Source organism: Aptenodytes forsteri, unplaced genomic scaffold (assembly GCF_000699145.1).
Source record: "Aptenodytes forsteri isolate BGI_AS27 unplaced genomic scaffold, ASM69914v1 Scaffold4, whole genome shotgun sequence".
In the NCBI taxonomy this organism is placed as follows: Eukaryota; Metazoa; Chordata; class Aves; order Sphenisciformes; family Spheniscidae; genus Aptenodytes; species Aptenodytes forsteri.
In genome coordinates this window covers 3,542,373-3,563,585 of record NW_008795442.1, presented here as the reverse complement: position 1 = coordinate 3,563,585, position 21,213 = coordinate 3,542,373, and the positions used below count along the sequence as shown (strand labels likewise).

Below are 21,213 nucleotides of genomic sequence, written 5' to 3'. Positions count from 1 at the left end.
TATTGGTTTCAACATTAAAAGCTGATTCTTGACACCTAAACCGATGCTGTTCCAGAATTTCTTTATGTGGCATGTGTCTGGTTAGAGAAATAGAATAGCCATGGAGATTTTATGTGGGAAAATATGAAAATGGCATAAGTACCACATTGGTATAATACTGATCTTTTGTTGTCTAATTTTGACAGATTCAGTAGCAACAGCGTCTGGGCCACTGCTAGTTGAAGTTGCCAAAACTCCTGGCGCTGCTCTTGGGGTTGCACTAACTACCTCGATGTGCTGCAACAAACAGGTCATTGTCATAGACAAAATCAAATCTGCGAGTATTGCAGACAGGTGAGTGTGACAGAGGGCTGACACAGCAGGTCCATACATCCATTTTATTTCTACTTTCATTTGGTTTGGTTTTAAAGGAACCCTTCCATTTTTGATGACTTTGAACTGGATGCTCTCAAGGTTGCTAGGTCTTAAAATTAGCACTTTGTCAGATCGTTGCTCCATACTGCTGAGTTTAAGACTTCCAGAGCACCATTTACTTTAGCTCATTCACATAGTATTCAATGACATAAGCCAGCCCCCATGTAATACGTGACTGTCTGCTTGCACTATGCAACGCAGAAGTTTAGAGGTCTGCTCTAACTATTTAATGTAAAGCTGCAGCAGAGATTAGTATTTAAAAAAAAATAAATAACCCACTGGAATTCTTAAAGTAAGCATACAATATGGAACAGCTGTCAAGGGAAGTAAATTTCGAGGCTTTGCAACCTTGAAATGTTCTTTTAGGATATATCACTCATTCTTGTGGCACAGTGAAATGGAACTCCTTATGTCTGGATTTTTTTATTGATATTTTAGAATACGACTGAGGTATTAGGAAGACTGGCTTCTGTATTTTGGAGTTATTTTGCAGAAATTTTTCCACTTCATTTAAACCTTTAAATAAAACCATTTAAACAATTAAAAAAAAGCATAGATATTTTCCCCCGGTGGTCTAAGCCTCTGTTAACAGAGCGGTGGGACCTTTTCTGGGGTGTGTGCGTGTTTGTGTGTATGTGTTTATACATATACAGTATATTTCTATATACATATCTCTATCTAAAAAATCCTTAAATATTATGTTTCAGCAGCAAATTCCTCCTGCATGTCCCCGGTCACCCTACCTTGTAACTCCTCTTTGACAACGGTGCTTTTGGTAGCACCCACTTGTAGCAGTGAGTCTACAGCTCCTTTGTGGGCTTTTCCCTACAGTAGAAACTTTTGAGAGTGACGGCCATTGATCCAGGGGTGTTCTCCAGTTCAATGGTGCAGGATGCTTTAATTTTCTCCCTCTGTTTTTTCCCATTTCGCAGGGGGTAACCAATTAAAGGAGCTGTCCACTTGACTGGTACGTCGGGATGCTGACTGCTGTGTTTGCATTTCTCAACTCATCCAGTAGCCAGTCTCTTGAGTGCAGCGAGATTTAGCAGATAGCCCCCTCCCCACCCCACTCCTCAATTCACCATGCTAGCCCTGGTTTCATTATTTGTTTGACTACTGCATAATTTCATCGTCATTTACAGCTTTTGTACTAATAAATGTTTGAACTATAACTCAAAAAATGATGAACTGGGTGCTTGTGTGAGGGATATGTGACCAAGTTATTTGAGTCTCCTTAAGCTGTTCTCATACTATTCTGCTGCCATTCACACATATTTTTATAGTCAGCTACCCCATTCCAGTTCTGTGAGTGATGTCTTGGCATATGCTGTATTAACTGAATTGTTTTTAAGGTTTATACTAATAGATATAAAGTCTGACCAGTGACAATGCCTACAAAACACAAATCTCTCTCGAAAAAAAGAACACGCTTATAGTTGTCATGACCAGTTTGAAGGCAGTAAAACTCATTTTCCAAGCAAAGAGCATACCTGATCATACCGAGTTTTTCCCCTTTTATGTAGATGTGGTGCATTACATGTAGGAGACCATATTCTGTCCATTGACGGCACCAGCATGGAGTACTGTACACTGGCAGAAGCAACGCAGTTTTTGGCTAATGCAGCGGATAATGTCAAACTTGAGATCCTTCCTCACCACCAGACACGGCTAGCACTGAAAGGCCCGGAGCATGGTAAGAAGATCTGTAGCACCCAATACCTCTTTCTTTTTCTGTCTTCTACTTTGCCTGCCCTTGCTGAATGGTCAAGAAAGCTATCGCAGCAGTTAATGTCTGTAAATGTTGTTTCAGCTCCCCAGGTTATGCTTCTGCAGTTTCTGAGAAGCTCTGTGTTTTCTTGGCCTTAATGTACCCTCTGAGATTCCTATGGATAGAGAGGGAAATGTTTTACTGAGAAATGGCTCTGCTCACTTGTAGATGTACATGAAGACACCTGTTGACTCTACTGTTGCAATCATTGGGGGGGCAACTAGGTACTTCAGTAAATGAATCTCTCAATTGCTTCTTTAGAGGGGGGAGGAAGGACCACAGCCAACTTCTTTTCAGCATATTGACTTGATAGTCTGTTATGACCACTTCATTGACAACACCTGTTAGAAATGGCTCTGCTCACTTGTAGATGTACATGAAGACACCTGTTGACTCTACTGTATCAATCATTGGGGGGGCAACTAGGTACTTCAGTAAATGAATCTCTCAATTGCTTAGAGGGGGGAGGAAGGACCACAGCCAACTTCTTTTCAGCATATTGACTTATAGTCTGTTCTGTTACGACCACTTCATTGACAACACCTGTTCTCCCCTAAAATACCTCAACCCTCCCCCCCGCCCCGTATTTTCTCTTGTTAATGGCATTATTCTTTATTGCCATCATCTTTTAAAGTACTTCTGAGATTGCTTCATGGGTTCCTTGTCAGTGCTTATGAAAAAGGTTTGTTTGGAAACAGTTCCCTAGATCCTAGCCCTTTTTCACCGTGATACTTATTTCATACCAACATGCTTTAGGAGAATGGCTTTCCATTTTCAAATCGAATATATATAAAATGTCTTAGTATTTGAAGATGGGGACTGCCTGCCTTGTCTTCTAACTAATCCTGAGAAAGTGGCTAATTCACAGTATTCATAAATTCAGTCTAAAATACTGCATGTTGATGGACATCAAAGAAGTAACAAGGGTTATCAAATACACAGAGAACAGGTACCTGTGTTGCGGCGTGAACCAGCGGTACCATTTTCTGAACCTGTGGTACTGTGCTTCTGCCTCCTTTAGACCAAGGCAAGATTTCTGAGGCCTAGAAATGTCAGTGATGGTAAATGTTCTTGGACGTCTATCTAAGGTCCAGGCTGTCCCTGGATAAGGGATGCTCTAGTCAGTTTGTCAGAGTGGTGAATATTGAACTAGTGGCTGAGGAGACCCTAGTTTCTCCTAGACCAGGGTGAAAAAAAGTAACCCTTACAATACCATGTTCTTCCATCAGCTGCACCTCTTTCCCCTTTCTACTTAAGCCGGTTAAAGGGGCGAGGGAGCAGGGAATGATACTGCAGAAGCAGAATGAGATGGAGACCAAATTTTGCAATATATTTCCATTCTTTTAATTTATGACAGTACGTTGCAAACAGATCTTTCATTTTTTTTGAAGCAAAGATGTCACACAATCAATTTCTGGCTGGTTAAAGAACCTTTGAAGAGTGTTTCTTTTGGGAAGATGAGTACCAGGGCCAAAGATTTGTGTAGACAATTGTATTACTTGAAGCAGTTGGTTTCTTAACCAACATTTTAAACAAATTGATGCTGTTAATGTGCTGGTCACCTTGACCCAGTGTAGATGCTTAGAAAAAGCAATGCTCTTGCCATGCCAGAGTTAAGAACTGGCCGTTACGAAATCATATCAAGGGGATCTGCAAAAGCTGCATAAGCACATCTTTTGGGGAGAAGTGTCCCTAAGGTAATAAAGTTGCTTTCTTAAGTAAGGCAGAATAACTAGGATGTTTACAGTCCTTCCCAGCCCCTCACCAGGTGGTGCTACTCCAATATCACAAGCAATTCGACATGTAGCATGCTTTATGGAAGCAAGTATCCTCTTGAAAACAGCCTTTCCTCAGGTGTGGTATGGCCTAGATGCTGCAGAGTTTGAAAAGCCCCCTTTATGTGTCTGGGATAAGCTGAGTCATTAGGGCTGTATCTGTTGAGCTCAGTTATTGGTCTTATGGGAACATGTTAGGAATTTAAAATGGGCAGAAAAGTCAGTATATAAAATAAATTGAAATTTTAGCCCTAAAATAAAATGGAGAGCACTATAATAGATCAGATTTTTTTTTCATGTTTTTTTCCTTTATACTGTGCTGCTAACATTCATTTCTCTTGCTGCCCCATTAGTTTTATGTTTGCTGTACACAACCCTGGATTGGAATAGCTCAAATTACTGCAAAATTACCACAGTTAAACACGATAGGATTTTTTTTTACAGAACTTTTGTTGAATTGGGATTATCTTTCTACAAACAGAGCAAACTGAATGTGTGTACCTTCCCACTTCATAGGATGTTTTTATCTCTACTCTCAGCATGAAAATAAAACATTAAAAAAAAAATCAAAGACTACTAGATAATTTCCTGCTGGAAGCAGTGTTTTTAATTAAACAAGGCTCACAGCAACTTGAAAATAATGAAAATCCACCTGGCCACATTGTTCTTATCAGTTTTTAATTTTTATATCATAGTTACAGTTCGGAAATCTTGCTGTCTGTGCACGTAATCAAAGAGACAGTTTCATCTGAGAAGGTATGATAAGTCTGTAAGATACATATGGCCATATCAGGCTACTGCTGCTGTTCCTGGGACTTTTCTGGCTGACGTGAGATTTTCCAAAGTGTCTGAGGTTGCTGGCGCTGGTGCCAATGGGTAAGGTACCCTGAGGTGCAGGCTGGCTGGTGGCACCAAGCGCTCCTCCTGGTGCTGGTGTTGCACCCCACCCTCACCTTTGTTATCTGTTGAGGGGGGGGAAATTTAAAAATTAATTCTTTTGATTCAAACACGTGTCAGGGCACAGCAGAGGTGCTCTCAGGGAGGGATGCAGGCCTGGGGCACCACAACCTGGGGTGCGGGGCCAGGCTTGGCAGTGCCGGGGCCCCCAGAGCCCCAACTTCCCCACAAGGCCGCGGGGACATGGTGGGCCTCTGTACTCTCCTTTTCCTTGGTGTGTACTCCTCGCTGTAGTGACTGGCATTGCTTTTGAGTCAGAGGAGGGTTAATATATTCAGACAATTAGCAGATCATTACTCATGTAATATAAAGTGAAACAAAAGGATAGCTTTTCTTCTGGCACTGCACAGTGCTTGCTGCGGTGGCTACCCTTTTCTCCCTTATTTTGTCTCACGGAGTAAGATGTGAACGCAAGGTGTGGGTCCAACCTAAACAGTCAAGATTTTTGGCTGCTGTTAAAGTCCAGCATGGGGTCATATGTGTCTGCAGCCATTATAGATATAGCAGGTAGCAGAGGGACACAGGTAATGCAGCTCATGGGCCAAAGGCGGTAACAAGTTTCATAGTACAGGTGAATCCCTTGGTGTTTTTAAGAGAAAAATTCTGTGAATACTTCCCAGTTTGAAGTGTTCCTCTACGGTTCAGCAAGGACACTGAATTTAATGATGACTAGACTATATTTAATGAAAGGTGACTTCAATCATTTTCCTTCAGTATTTGACACATCAGCTGAAATGCTTCCTGTTCCCTTGGTAAATACTGGCCTTCACTTTTGGCACATCCTGGACTCCCCATACTTAGAATCGGCAATTAAATATGGTCTCTAATTTCATACAGAAAATGATAATTTTAAAGTTTTGAAGATTAAGTTTAAAAAACATTAAATTTTAGCACATCCAACTAATCAATAAGAACTCTAGGTTTTGTTTTTTCTTTATTAACGAGGCTTCAGGATAGAGTTTCTGTGCTGCTGGCCTAGGGAAGAAATTTATTGCACAGAATAGCATAATGCCAACAATAGATGGTGGCAAAATTAAAATGTAAATGAAGTAAATTGAAATGACTGGCAAGTAAACGTCTTCATTCTAGGCAGTGCTATGTATAGTATCTGGTTTTATTTTTTAATGCATCTACAATGCAAGGAGAGACTTAACCTTCAGTTAGTGATCGTATGTGATAACTTACTATTTTCTAAGGAAGTTTGCAATCTTAGCTCCTAAAGGCAGAGGGAGATTAGAAATTAATTCATTATTAATCTTTTTAAAAATAAATACAAGGAAACAACAAAAAAAAAAAATCAGAAGCATTTATTCTGAGAAAAAATATTATTTCTGTTCCTCAAGGTAGCACCCCTGGTAAGAAGACAAGATCAGGTTATTTATTATTTTATTTTATTTTATTTTAAATTTATTTTCTTTTTTTAACTTTTTTGTTTGTTTGTTTGTTTGTGCAATTCAGTTACTTTCTCCTCTTCTCTGGTCCTTTTGTTTTCTGATTTTCCATCATCCCTTCATGCGGGCAGTGAAGGTTCAAAGAAGCAACAGGCAACTTACCTGGGATTCGTGTGCCAAGAGCCACAGCAGCCTCCTCACCTGCCACCATTATAACACCTACCACCCTGACCATTGCAGGATGCCAGCATTGAAATTCCAGAAAACGCCTCCTCAAAAAAGCCTTCGTAATGTTCCACACTTTTTCCTGCTGACATATTCTCTCCTCCTCTTCTTCTTCCTTTTCCTCCTTCCCCTCTTCTTTCACTCATACTTTTCCCATTTCAGGCACTAAAACCTTTTCAGTTTTATGGATGCTACACTTTTTCATAGCCATGCCAAGGTTATTTCTGACATTTTACGCCTTTTCCTTTCTGTAACAAGGCAACCTTTGTAGACAGGAAAAGGCTTGAAAATTCTCAGTGAACCAGCTCTTTAGCCATATGAGTAGACCGTTAGATTTGAGTAATGTATATAAAGCACAATCTTTGAATGCAAAGCATTGCTTACAAATCTTTTGTCAGAAATTACCTACTACAAAAAGGCATTTCTAAAATTGGTGTATCTAGACATACTGATCTGCATTGGTTCATGGATATGTGTTGAAAAATTTAGTTTAACATGCTTTGCCTAAAATAAGTTGTATACTATGAATGTACTTTTTGTATCTACAGTATCTTTGTTAGCTTCCAGCAGGTATTTTCATGAAATGCTGACTTTACTTTTACCTAGGGTCACCTATGTGGTTTAATGTCTTTGTTATTGGAAATGCACAAACCATTCCTGTGCATCATACACATTGTTTTATTCACGGACGAGTTACAGGCATGTGTCGCACTCTTCCATGAAGACTGAGTGCTGTATGCCAAGTGTTTGATTTCTTACAGCAGCTTTGGTGTCTTCATCCTTCTCTCCTACCTCCATGAGTGCATACAGCCTGAGTTCCCTGAACATGGGGACCTTACCTCGCAGCCTCTACTCCACCAGCCCGCGTGGGACAATGATGAGGCGGAGGATGAAAAAGAAGGACTTCAAAAGCTCCTGTAGGTGGTAACAGCATTTGCTCAAAATGTGCAGTGAATGGGTGGAGGAGGGGGAAGATACAGAAAAAAGGTACAAAGTACCTTAATTAATATAATATACTAGGCAGAAGAGAGAACAATTGGAGTTTCTGTTAGATGTAGGGAAACATCAGCATAAAAATATTTGTCCAGTGCTAAAATGAGATGAGTAGAGGCCATGCAGCTTAACTATCTCATCTGAAATATATAAAGCAATGTTTTCTTCAGTCAATCCTGGAAGAGTTTGTTAGACCGTTACTGAAGTGATTTTCAAATTCCTTTTTCAACTCTTCCCATTTCCATCAGGGAATAGAATCCATAGCTGAATAGCCAAAAACAGATTGCTGGTAAGCTCAACCAACTATCACACTGTGGAAGGAGAAGAGCTTGCCACAGTACCTCCTAGGTAGTTTTAATGTTTACATCTACACCATAACCTGTACAGTCATTTTTGTGAGGAAGAGCGACAAATAACGGTGAAGACTAAATAGCCTTGTTTCTGACCACTCTCTGGGATTCAAAGCATGAATTTCCCAAGGTTCAGTAATTTCCCAAGCCTGGCTGGATATATTTCAGGCTGTACCACTTTGCATATTGCAAAGTATTCACTGGGCCGGAGAGAGTATGGCTGTATCAGCGTGTTGTTTCCCAGGCTCCATGTAAGTGCCATCTCTCCTTTTGGCTTGTCCGTCTTCCTGTGATCCTCAGCAGCTCAGTTCCTCCAGAGCAGAGAAGTGAGAACTGCTCTGTAAATCATCTGCTCTGGCTAATAATGCTCACAGGTCCACTCTGGAAAAACTGAGCTGCTGCGCGTTACAGTGCTGCTGCCCCGTATTAAAGATTTCCCATGGTCATAGCAAAATCAGAGCAAACCAGCAGCCTCCAACCAAGGCCAGTCACTATGGAGTTGAGAGGAAACGTCTGAGAGAGGAACTGAGGTTTGGCTTTCTTGCAGACTTTTTTGTTGCTTGCTTGTTCTTATTTATTTTGTAAAGCAAATATTTTTGCATAATGTTTGCCTGTAAGTGCATTTTTTATTTTTAATCTGATCAGCCATTTTTCACAACTCATCTGTTGACATGTTAGCTTCTAATGCATTCTTTTGGGTCATGGGGAGATACTGTGTCTATCTATGTTATGGTATCAGTGGGGGTCCAGCTCTTATGTGTCCTCACGTGCACATAAGAAACAGTAGTAATGTTACAATTAGTAACGCTAATTGATTAGTAATACTAATTGATTTGAATAGTAAAATAATGCTGGATGCAAAAAATAGTTCTTCGATTGTGCTATATTATAGCCGTTCCATCCAACAAAGGACTGTTAATCCTGAAAGTTAATCCTATTATGGATCTTGGAGACAGCTGTTACTTGCGTTGTTATATTTTTCAGATATTTTTCCTTCAAGGAAGCCTTGCCCTGTAATTTGCTATCCTGCAAAGGCTCAAAACAAGGCCAGTGACGTTAGATTTAAGTGGGACAGTCACATAAGCACTGCATCCCACCTGAAAGATTCCTCAAGTCAGAAGGCCCTGGGGATGACAGGCTGCTATGATTAAACAAATCTCTAGCTAGGAGGAGTTAGGATGAGGCTTTGTTGTGGGGTAGTTTATTATGCATTTGCATTGTGAGGTCTGGATATTAAAGTGTTACAAAATATGTGGAACTGGCCCCATCACTGAGTGAGTCTGTACCTCACTACAAGCAGTGACTATATCAGCAGCCCTGAATCAGAGCTGGCTTTGGAGGAATCGGCTGGCCAGCCAGGCTTGCTTGCCCTTTCTGTGAGCTTGCTTTTCAGCCCAGGCAGAGTTTCTTACTGCTGTTGCTAGACTTACACCCATACTTGTGACTGCAGTAACAGCCAACTTAAGAGACCCACGCTGGACTGAATGTGCTACAAGTGACCATGATAGAGAATGACTGGTTCTGTACCCTTCCACCATCCATCGACAGGACTTGGAAAACCTTGCCCCTCTCCCTTTGTGGGAGACCCATGAGAACCAGGTAGCATCGACTGCTGTCCTTTTCAGAGAAAAGGAATAGCATGCTCTCTTAATTTTAGTGATTTTTTTTTCTTTAAGCCAATTGGATCATTTGAGGGCTTTATTAATGTGACTTCTAATAAATCTTTTAGGATACCATTTAGGAAGAAAAGGATGTATTGGTGAAGGGTGCTGTAAAGTTTACATTGCCAGTTATTTAGGAAAACCTGCATAACTTAATGTGATCATGCCAAAATTCATGATGATGAAGTGTGATGGTACAGGGGGTTACAAGACTCTCATGGCCATGATTTTGCAGTCATTGCAAAATGACTAGTTACACAGATCTTTCCAAACATGTGGCTGTAAAAATTGAAGGCGTGCCCTGCTGTCACGTGCTTTATTTATGCCACTTGTTTTCAATTTTTATTCTTCCTCTGCTTTTTTTGGTTTTAAAGTATGGTATTCATTGTGGAAACACTTAGATTAATATTTGGTTAATGTTTAAATCCTGAAGTATTTTGTAATAGGTCCATATTAGTACTTGAAAGTGAGACACAATTTTATACCAGCTTACATGATAGTTACTAGGACTGCATATCTGGTAGAAATTAGAGAGGGTCTTAGACATGCATGGGTGCTGTTTTCTCAGCACATCCAAGTTAGCTGCTATCAGGAGGAATAGTGAACATTTTGCAATTTCTCAAGGGTCAGAGTGGGAGACTGCAGGCATAATAATCCACATACGTATCTTTAAATACATCTTGCTCTGCTTCTCGTACTGCTGCAGGAATAAAAGCAACAAGTACATAATCTTCAAATTCAAGATTATTACTTACATAATTGCAGAGCATATGTAAATATGCTCTAGTAAACCAGCCCCCAGGACTGTTGCTAAGAGTTGGACGAAAACTATACAAGTATGCTAAAATGCACCCCTAGTAGTAACAACCAGGGTTCACTGGAACCACATATACATCCATGCCCCCTTTTTAAAGCACTAAGGCTGCTTCCTGGCCTGTAAAACTTCAAATCCGTCAAGCAGCCAAAAAAATGGCAGTGTTTCTTGCTGCAATTATTGTTGAGTTACAAACCCCAACATGCTCTAAGTCATGGTTTTGGGTACCTGTGGCATTTTATAGAGACTTAGCAGATAGCATTGTTACATGATTTGGAAAGGGTATTTTCATCTCTGCTTTTTTTGTTCCTGTTTCTGTTTCCTTTTCTTTGGGAGTGGGAGGAGTTCCTAATTTTCACTTTTAAGTGTCCACATCATCAAAATTTATGATGGGTGAGTTTTAAATCCCACAAAAAGTAACTTAATTTCCCAATGTGAATTAAAACCTTAGCTGTCCTAAAAGTTGAAATAAATGTTGTAAGACCTTTAGGTTCCTTGCAGGGTATTAGAGAAAGAGTAAGAAAGTTACAGAGTCAGCTAGAAGCCTGCTGCAGAGGAGGAATGGACACATAAGTGATGGGAAATGAAGACACAGCTAACAAGTAATTGTTGTATGACCTTAAAGAAAGGGAGAATGGAACTTTTCTGAACTTGGATGCCCTAAATTTAGACATTTCCAGAAGGTGCTTTAGGGGATCCGGTATTATATTAACTCTGAATTTATCTGGTTTAGTCATATTTTAGCCTTTGCAGCACTGAAGGCTAGAGAAACCTATTTCTCACGTGCAGTAAATGCTAAAGCTGGTGGCCATTTCTAAGAACAGATTATTAGTATTTGCATTTGGGTATGAGCATGTCTTACTCAGTGCAGATAAAAGAAACAGGAAGAAGGAAGCTATTGAATAAGTGAAATAATATGCAATTCTTACAAAGGAAAATGAAAACAAGATACGAGTGAGAATTCACAGTAATTTAGAAAAGACGGTTTCAGAGTTGAAAGGAGCTTTGCTGAGAGAAAACAGAAACTCATGAGTTTTTTGGCAAGTGAAACTTTTGCCACAGAATTGTCATTGCTGACTGTGCCACATTAATCAGATTTTATACTATTTCAGAGCAAAAGTCTAATGCTTGTAGCCCCAAGGTACGGGAAATACACAACCTCTGACAACTTTGTACAGCTGTGCTAACATTACCTTTAATGTAAAAACAAGAACTAATTTTTTTCCACATCTAAGAAAAAACCCCCACACTTAAACAATCCCTCAGATAAACCTTGAACTTTTATCTAATTCTTAGTAGCTACTGCAGGCAGAAATGGGTCTTGAAGGAAATTATAGGTGGAGAGGTAATAGCGTAGATTTGTAACATGAAAACATTCAGAATCCTCGGCATTGGAGGATCATCATTACAATACTGTACCATTACTTTACTGGTCTGAACAGGAATTGAAAAACTCTAGCTTTCTGTGTATGACACAATGAAAGACAGTAGTCTGTCACGGGGGGGAATTCGAACAATGATACAATAGACCTGTAGGCAGAGATCAGAGAACCAAAGGTGCAGTCTCCTCCTTTCATAGGTAATTGCATTGAATCTCAATGTTGTTTTTATCTTAATTTGTTCTGTAATGCAGCCTATTCAGAACAAGAGTGAGAATAGGGAGAGCGAGTAAATCAGGATTACAGAAATAGCTGCCTGTGTTTCTCACAGAAGGGTTCCCCAGCTCCTTTGAGAGACCCCAAAAACCTTTTTTTTCTCGCAATCTCTTGAGATATACTGGTTGCTAAAACAGAGGGGTTCGTTCAACTTACACTACCCAATTAGCCTGACAAATTGCTGACATGTAGTAAACATATAAGAGGAAGGCATCCTTATTTCTTGCAAGCAAGCCTGGGCCACGTGCTTTGTTGCTAACAGCAGTGCATTGCTGTGAGATGTTCAAAAGAGCCCGCGGGAATCGGCCTGAATAACAGCTGGGCTTGTGCCTCCAATTCCCTTAGCTCCTGTGAAAATCCTGCTCATCCACGCCTCAAACCTAATGCAAACAGAATTCAAGGATGTTCTGAGATTTTTGGGGTGGGGCTGTCAAACACATTTATTTTACTCAGTACAAGAACTATCTTTTTGCATTCTAACATACAACCAGACATTTTCTATTCTCTTATATGTCATAACTGTTTATACATAATTTATAAACTTTAGCCTAAATTGACTTTAAAAGAGATGTTTCGTTGACTAGGTTTATTGTACAAATCAATTTTCTCAAAGAGCAATGAAATTTCTGCTGTGTAAGAATGTCTTTCTTCCTGGTCTGCTCTGTTTTAGTGTCTTTAGCCTCTAGCACTGTTGGTTTGGCTGGGCAGGTCGTCCACACAGAAACCACAGAAGTGGTGCTGACAGCTGACCCCATAGTAGGGTTTGGGATACAGCTCCAGGGTAGCGTGTTTGCTACTGAGACCTTGTCTTCTCCACCTCTCATTTCCTATATTGAGTCTGACAGTCCGGCGGAAAGGTGAGGTTCTTTCAGTTGACTGCTAAGTATGTTTTGGTGAGCATTCCTCGGGGTACTTCAGGCTTGTTGCTTTCGATTTGTGATAAATTGCAGGGTCTTGCTCAACAGCAGTGTGGCAAGTAATAAACTGTCTGTTCTGACAATGATATTTCATATGCTTGATCAGCTGTGAGAAGAATGACAAGCACCAGTGTTTTTATCATCCAGAGTTCTCCGGCAGGAGACTGGAAGCTATATTCATGCAAAAGGGAAAAAAAAATCAGAAACATTGCTGAAGTCAAAATAGTAATAATTCAGTGTGCCATGGGGGGAGGCCATATCCAGCTCTGTTCAGTTCTGGTACAGAACCAAATCTTAGGGAATACCAGAGTTTTGGCTTACTAATGATTTCATTGCAGCATTTCAATTGCACTTCTATGCTTCTGTATGTCTTTAATCATGGCATGAGAACAATAGTAGTGGCACAGGCAAGTACTAGCTGCCATTGCAGAGCTACAACACCTGTAGCCCAGGGTCAGAGGCAGAGGTGATGTCCATGGGTGGGGTGGAGGCGTGAAGGCTGTGCCCCTCTTCCTGGGTCCCAGCACCTAGAGAGCACAACCCATGCTGGGAGTGCTTGATAGTGTCTTGGTGCAAAGGAGCAGGAGCAGCTTCTGTCCTCCTCTGTGCCCGGGTAGACTGTTGAGCTGCTGTGCCACACTTCTCCTTCAAGGTTAGGTTGAGTGTGTTTGATAGTGCTGGTTCTGGTAACGTGCACATCTGATGATTGTTTTGTATCATTGTGTACCAAGGTGTGGGGTGCTGCAAATAGGAGACAGAATAGTGGCAATAAACGGTATCCCGACGGAAGACAGCACATTTGATGAGGCCAATCAACTGCTCAGAGACTCCTCTATCACCAACAAGGTCACTTTGGAAATAGAATTTGATGTTGCAGGTATGAATGTACTGTTACTCTGTCTTGCAAGAAAAGTGAAGGAATAAATCCCAAGTACACTGCGAGTGTTAGGCATCCAAGATGGAGACTCTGCTCACATATACACCATTCAGTTTTCAATGACCTATTTGAAACGTGTGTCTTTTTGTACAGCTTTCTCATTTCACGTAGCCCTGCAGCGTGCTTCAGAACACAAATAGAAATGACAAGTCCTGTAGGAAGATCTGGTGACAGTCCCTCCTCTGAGTTATTTCCAGACATTTTTCTGCCCTGAGATAGAAATAGTCTGCTGAGCAGAGACAAATCCTCTACAGGCCAGCTAATTAAATGTTTTGCTAGACAGAAAAGTATTATAGAAGGGCAGATAAGCAGAAAACTCTGAAGAGTTTCACTTACAGTATCTCAAACCAACAATCTAAATAAAATAATAGAAATTGAATTAATAAAAGCCAGAAAAATCATTGTTAATGTTGCTGGTGAGTCTTTATTATTACTAATGGCTTTCCTTTCTTCTGTAATGTGTTTAAGCATACAGAATGCACCTATAAAATCACAAATTATGTAAATCAAACAAGTACACATTATGTATGTGCACTACCCCACTGTGTAAATAGTAAAAACTTCTAAGACTTCTGTGTTCGTCTGACAGTAGCTCCTTTGAAGTCATGACAATGTCGGATGTGCTGTATTTTGCATAGTGTGATTATTGTTAATGGTATTATAAATCATGATGTCAAAAGCAGGCTAAAGGTTCCTAGAGTAATTCTGTATAATCTTTTAGTATGCACGCATCTAGTATAATGTTAAAAAAAAAAAGCCAAATACAATATGTACATTCATATACATAGGAAATGAAATATTAAAAATTAAGAAAACAGAATAATGAGAAAGTCATTTAAATACACCTGAAGTCACATGTATTTCAGTCCCTGGACTTGTTTGTGCTCCTCCCATTTGCTCCATGACAGCAGACTCATACTCGTGGTTAGACTCCTCTGCCACATGTATTTTTTTATGTTTCCATAGCTGTAATTTCAATCACTCCTTTTCAGGCCAAGGCCCAAACTTTTGCTAGCAGTGATGCCAAAAGTCAGGATTCAAATACAGTGCTGTGTGTTCAAGTGGGTTTTGCCTCAGTCAGCTCCAGATGCTTCTCCATTAGTGATGTTTTGATTCCTTTTCTTCCCAATAGATGTAAAATCCGTGGCAGTTACCTCAGCAGACAGTTAAAAATGTGTTAGACCTACAGCAACAAAGGCCTGAAATCCTTAAGACTTGATCTCCTGTCCTTTTAGTTAAAAGCTATCTGCCAGCACTATAATTTTCACATGTGCTCACAGAACTTGCATACGAGCTAAAAACCTGCAGTCTCAGCTGGCTGCTGGCCCATGCAATCTCCATAAATTGAGTTAAGCCTTAAAAAAAATTGAGTTACCAGGAAATTACCAATAGAGGTATAAATCAAACTTCGTATGTCCTACTTCCTTCACTTCAGCACCCATGTTTCATCCGTGGCTTGTGATGCTGATGTGCTTTCATCAACTTACACATATAGTTCCATGCACTTGGAATTGCTCTGCCTTATAAATTATCTAACATTTAAAATATTTTTTTATAGAATCAGTTATACCAAGCAGTGGAACATTTCATGTAAAACTACCAAAGAAGCATAATGTGGAACTTGGCATCACCATAAGTTGTAAGTGAAAGTGCTTATTTTTAAGACCACGTTTACGGGACAATCTGCAGATAGTAGGTCCCGTAGCTACAGACTCGTGTTTGTTTTGGTATAAACTTCTTTTTCCTTTTTCTAGAAAGGGATGGTTAACAATGCTTTGTCTCTGATGAAATACCATTCTGTAACAGATTTATACTCCCCTTCTAGTAGTTAAAGAAGCCAGAAGTTTGCCAGGCCTAAAGCTTGACCTATTCCTTCATGCGTAGCACATATTTAACTCCCATTAAAATTATTTAAAAAAAAAAAAGAAAAAAAGAAGTCAATAGAATTAGGCCCATGCAAAAGTATTTCCATAGCTGGGAAGTTTAAAGCAAAGTCTGTCAAGGTCTCTCACAGGCTCTTGAACAGAACCCCACTGAACTCAAGGGTTCTCAGAGGTATAAGGATCCACATACATGGGGTTATTTTCTGCTTCCCAGAACCCAGAGTCTGAAGATACATCCTCAGTCTGTAAAACGAGTGGACAGTCCTAAATGTGCAGGTCACATAGCAAAATCCCCTTTCACTAGGGATTTCAGAGATTGCTAAAGATAACAAGGGTGTGCATTAGTCTATTTCTCAAAAAGTATTTGTTACTGTTGTTTGAAATCAAGGTGTTTCTACACTTACTTATTTTGGGAGCAGACAGTAAATGCTGTGTTAGGACTGGATTTTGACCAGGTAAACTCCAGCATACCGAGTTCAGCCCTTGACGAAAGGAAGAACAATCCATATCAAAGTAATGGGCTTGTGTTTAATGTACTTCATGACAGTGCAGAATCTGATCTCGCTGGAATTAACGTTCCTTTATGGTTGTGGCCTTTCTTAGACTATTAGTCCTTCTTTGGAATTATTCACGTGTCCTGAGGGAAGATTGTGCTTTGACTTATATTCTCAAAGCTTTTACCAGCACAATGGAATAAGGTTAATCAAAAGTACAGCAGGGAACTCAGTGCTAAGAATTACATCTGAGGAACGAATGAGAGACACTGCAGGCCTGTTTGCTTGCATTGCACACTTGAATGAGTAATTGTTAGACTCTGCAAGATGTGATGTGATGCTTGAAGCAAAATCATAGGTCTACATGTATTTGTGCAAATGAAAATATTGAGAAATGAGAAAACCTGGAGAGAGGCTGTTCTATTTAGATGTTATTTTTAGGATCAGTAATGGTTTGTAGGATTATTGTAAAAATATGGTCTTCCTAGTAATTTGATTTGTGCTGCTTTTTGGAATTCAGAAATCTTGTACTTTTTTTCTGGCTGTAGGAGTAAACTCTGAATGGAAGGCTAATGTTCTTGTGATTTAGTATTTAGCATTCCTCTTCCAAACTATGCATACCTTCCTGACTTGGAACTTAATTCCAAAGTTAGTGCCTTTTATAAAATTATTACTTTATGTAATCAGAGCGACACCTGGTTGGTCTTAGCTCTGCTCTTCTGAGTTTACTGCAGTATCTTTAATATTTAAATTAAATGATCTGTTATATAGAATGATCCCACTTATTAGTAGTATTTAACGCATATGAAATGTGTCTAAGATTAATTATTTATTTGATTTTAAAGGATTTATACTAATAACTGAAAGTTTGTAAATTTGCTTGGTAGAATTCTTGAATTGCTGCATTTCATGCTTGCTTTTCAGTGCTTTGCTCTGTTCTACCTAATTAACTCCTAAATGAGGCAGTGTGATTTGAAGAATATAACGAAGGCTAATGTTCTTGGGATTTAGTATTTAGCATTCCTCTTCCAAACTATGCATACCTTCCTGACTTGGAACTTAATTCCAAAAGTTAGTGCTTTATAAAATTAGTGCTTTATGTAATCAGAGCGACACCTGGTTGGTCTTAGCTCTGCTCTTCTGAGTTTACTGCAGTATCTTTAATATTTAAATTAAATGATCTGTTATATAGAATGATCCCACTTATTAGTAGTATTTAACGCATATGAAATGTGTCTAAGATTAATTATTTATTTGATTTTAAAGGATTTATACTAATAACTGAAAATTTGCTAATTTGCTTGGTAGAATTCTTGAATTGCTGCATTTCATGCCAGTGCTTTGCTCTGTTCTACCTAATTAACTCCTAAATGAGGCAGTGTGATTGAAGAATAATAAGTGTTTTATATTCATTTTGACAAATTTTTGTCAGGGAACTTTAGCACATTAGCATGCCATTTATTACTGATATTGTCAGAAAGCTATATGATTTCTTTTAAAAAACAAATACTAAGGGAAACTCGGCGGAGTTGAAATGACCAGGCTTAAACAGGGGTGATAGAGGAGTTCAGGTTTAGTCACTTTTGGGCTTGATCTGTTTAAGTGCTAGAGACCTGTTTCATCCTCTCTCTTCTCAAGGTAGTGGAGTTAATGGTGAGTGAGAAAGTGCTGTCTCTCTAAAAACATTACAGAGTAAATGAGGCAGTGTGTTCTGAAGAATATAAGTGTTTTATATTCATTTTGACAAATTTTTGTCAGGGAACTTTAGCACATTAGCATGCCATTTATTACTGATATTGTCAGAAAGCTATATGATTTCTTTTAAAAAACAAATACTAAGGGAAACTCGGTGGAGTTGAAATGACCAGGCTTAAACAGGGGTGATAGAGGAGTTCAGGTTTAGTCACTTTTGGGCTTGATCTGTTTAAGTGCTAGAGACCTGTTTCATCCTCTCTCTTCTCAAGGTAGTGGAGTTAATGGTGAGTGAGAAAGTGCTGTCTCTCTAAAAACATTACAGAGAAACGCCTGTCTTGCTTTCCATATCCCCAGTTTAGTTCGGGATTTGGATGAGAGAGTCAGGAAATGCCCTGACCTGACAGACAAGACAGACATTTTTTGTCATGAGGAAAACGTAAGCCTCACCTCGGGTTGGCACCTGGACATATGCCTAGTGTTTAAGTCCAAGAGTTCTTCTAAGTCAGCTGTTAGGAGGCAGACATCCTGGAAGAGGAATTTATTTCTCTTCTTTGTGTTGTTTTCCTTGGTAATAAACACCAAGTGTGCCTGCATGGAGTTACAGCCAGGTACTTCAAGGCATATCTGAGGTGACACACAACACTAAAGACAGTTAAGCTGATTTATGGTCTCTGAAAAACATGACATGTAATAGGGGAAGAGACTAAGCTTCTCTTAGTTTCAGATTTATTAATGCAAGAAAAAAAGCAAAACAAAAAAAAAATCAAAATCCCCTTAGATAGCAGAAACCCCGAGAAAGTAAGACAGAAGAAAGTTTCATGAGCATCTTTGTTAATGTTAATCCAGGGCACTGAGTTTCGGATAGCGCATGTTGGTTACCTCTCAGTATACTGGCCTTGCCCATTGCTGCCTTCACACACGTACTGGACTTCTGTCGTCCTATCATCCTTCCCTTATCTCTGCAGTATCTGTCTAATCTTCCCATTAATATCTACTTACACTCAATAAAGACCCTATTGCATAGTTTGCAAATATAAGTGACTCTATATTTCATACTTCATGTACCATCATTTTCACACCCAGTTACCTGGTTGGAGCAATTAGAATGTCTCAGTTCTTAAAATTACGTCATCCAAATAAAGCATGACACAGCAGTGTCCATGTGTGTGATTATGCTTTTATAACAGAACCATTCCCTAGAAGTAGGATGGCTTTCAAGTAGATCTAGTAGTGTTCAAATCTGTTTCAATTTATTTGCCAGTGATGTTGATTTTAGACTATGTAATGGAATATAGATTTTATTTTTTTTTTAAGATAAACTTTTGTGCCACTGGCTACTTTATCATAGACTAATATTTTTTAAATACATTGAATTATGTCCAAGAAAATGACTTACTAGTACAGTCTGGTAATTGTCATTAACAGCTCTTTTTTTTTTCCTTTTCTCTCTTTCTTAAGTAAGATTCTGATATCCTTACTGGTAATGAACTGCAGCACCTTGCTTCATAAATAATCTCTCTGAAGCTAATGGGATTACTCAATGAATAAGAAGCTGCAAAGCTGGTAAGAATATCAGAATCTCACCCAAACTATCATCAGTTTTTCTAAGTCATTTTGACTAGTAGCTATACTATAGTCTGCTCTATTGCTTTCATATTTCATCAGAAATAAGCTTTGTAAATATCTACAGATATTTAGCATTGACTATGAGAATTTACTTTCTATAGCATGCTTTTGTATATCTTGGGATTTCACCTAGCAAACTCAACTTCGTTTTGCAATGTTACAAGTAATTATTTTCAAGACAGGACCTGAAGAATCAGCAGGTTTCTCAGCTGTTCCACATGAACCAATACTTAAGGAACAAAAGAGCTACATCAGTCTAATTTTAAAAAGCTCTTTCATTTAATAATCACACTATTTTTAAAAAGTCTAGTAGCTGTTAACCAGCATTGTGGATAAGTGGTCTGACTTTGTATAAAAAATATTTTTCCATCCCATGAGCATTTTCCTCTGCTTGTTCAGTTTCTTCAGAGTTTGATCGAACTCCAAAACTTGAAGCCAGGCTGAGACTAGTAAGTGAGTTTTGGCTGGGTGTTAGGTTAGATGTCCACCCCAGAATCTGTTTAAGTCATACTGTTTTTTTTCTTTGGGTTAGCAGTGAAATAAGAAAGGAGGGTTGTTTCAGGTTTTTTTTAACCTAATGGAACAGCTGATCTACAAAACTGACAACACTTCACTGAACTTGCTTTCAAGTGGTGGGGGATAGGCAGGGGAAGTGCGTCTACTAGTAGAAGTAGAGTAGAGGCCTGGGATGGAGACCTAGGATCATAGAGTAATTTAAAGAGAGAGAACAACCAACCTGCTAAAGATCAGCCTTCCAGCTGCAACACTAAATTCAGTATCTGTACAACTTTATACACTCTCAGTCCACTTGTAGTTCATCTGTAGATGAACTGTGTAAGAGTTCTAAGAGACCTGTGTAAGGTCTCTACAAAAGCTCAACAGTAGGTAGACTAACAGCTGGACCAGGGAGGAGAAAATATGAGATCTTCAGTGGACAAGCAGAATGGGACAAGGAGAGAAAATGAGTGGAGAGCCATAACAGGGAGACAGCAGGTGAGGGGAGTGGCTGAGGTGTGATCAGAGGTAGGGGAAGCTTGAACAAGAAGGCTGGACATGGGTGAGCGGTAAGGTGCTTTGTTTTTAATTGCTTCTTAAAAACAAAAGTAATTCTGAAATGAAAGATAAAAATGGTGACTTAAAGCTGTACAGTGTCACTTCAAACTTGTGTTAATTCATGAGGATATCTTTTTTTCATTAAGTGGTCAAATACTACTTTCTCACTGGGACTCTTGCTTCTCTGCTCTCTGGGGAGAGATGAAACAGCGGTGTGTATCAAAGGGGATGGAGGCTGCATAATTAATGAGTTAGAGGGTTACAGAAAGAAAAAGGGGGTGATCTCATGGTCAAGATGGTTTAATGTTACCCTTGGGAAATTAGGTTTTTTTTCCTTTTCTCCGCAATAGAGTTGTGCTGAGACGAGTCATTTCGTGGGGTGGGGGGCAAGGAGAGAGAGAGAGAGATTTTCCACAGGTGGATGCTTGATTTTCTGCAGAAACCATTGAGATCCTGGGATCACACTTGCAGAAATGCTGAGCATCTGCAGCTGTTGCTGAAAATACCAGTAGTTGTGCTTTGGACGTAGAAGCTGTTATATACTACAAACTATTGTGAGAAATAAAGGCATGGATATTCTAAATTGCTCACTGAAAATTGTCATA

General features: G+C 39.3%; 1 protein-coding gene across 1 annotated transcript in view; it reads left to right on the top strand.

Moving 5' to 3' along the window:
- The window catches only part of GRIP1 (glutamate receptor interacting protein 1), a gene marked incomplete at its 5' end in the record, with an annotated part of 115,283 nt that overhangs the window by 63,271 nt on the left and 30,799 nt on the right, over nt 1-21,213 (top strand). Inside the window, 6 exons of the mRNA XM_019472541.1 lie at nt 186-333; nt 1,938-2,107; nt 7,292-7,447; nt 12,674-12,860; nt 13,652-13,797; nt 15,416-15,496. Coding sequence (XP_019328086.1) covers nt 186-333; nt 1,938-2,107; nt 7,292-7,447; nt 12,674-12,860; nt 13,652-13,797; nt 15,416-15,496 — 888 coding nt within the window. The remainder of the gene's footprint in view (nt 1-185; nt 334-1,937; nt 2,108-7,291; nt 7,448-12,673; nt 12,861-13,651; nt 13,798-15,415; nt 15,497-21,213) is intronic.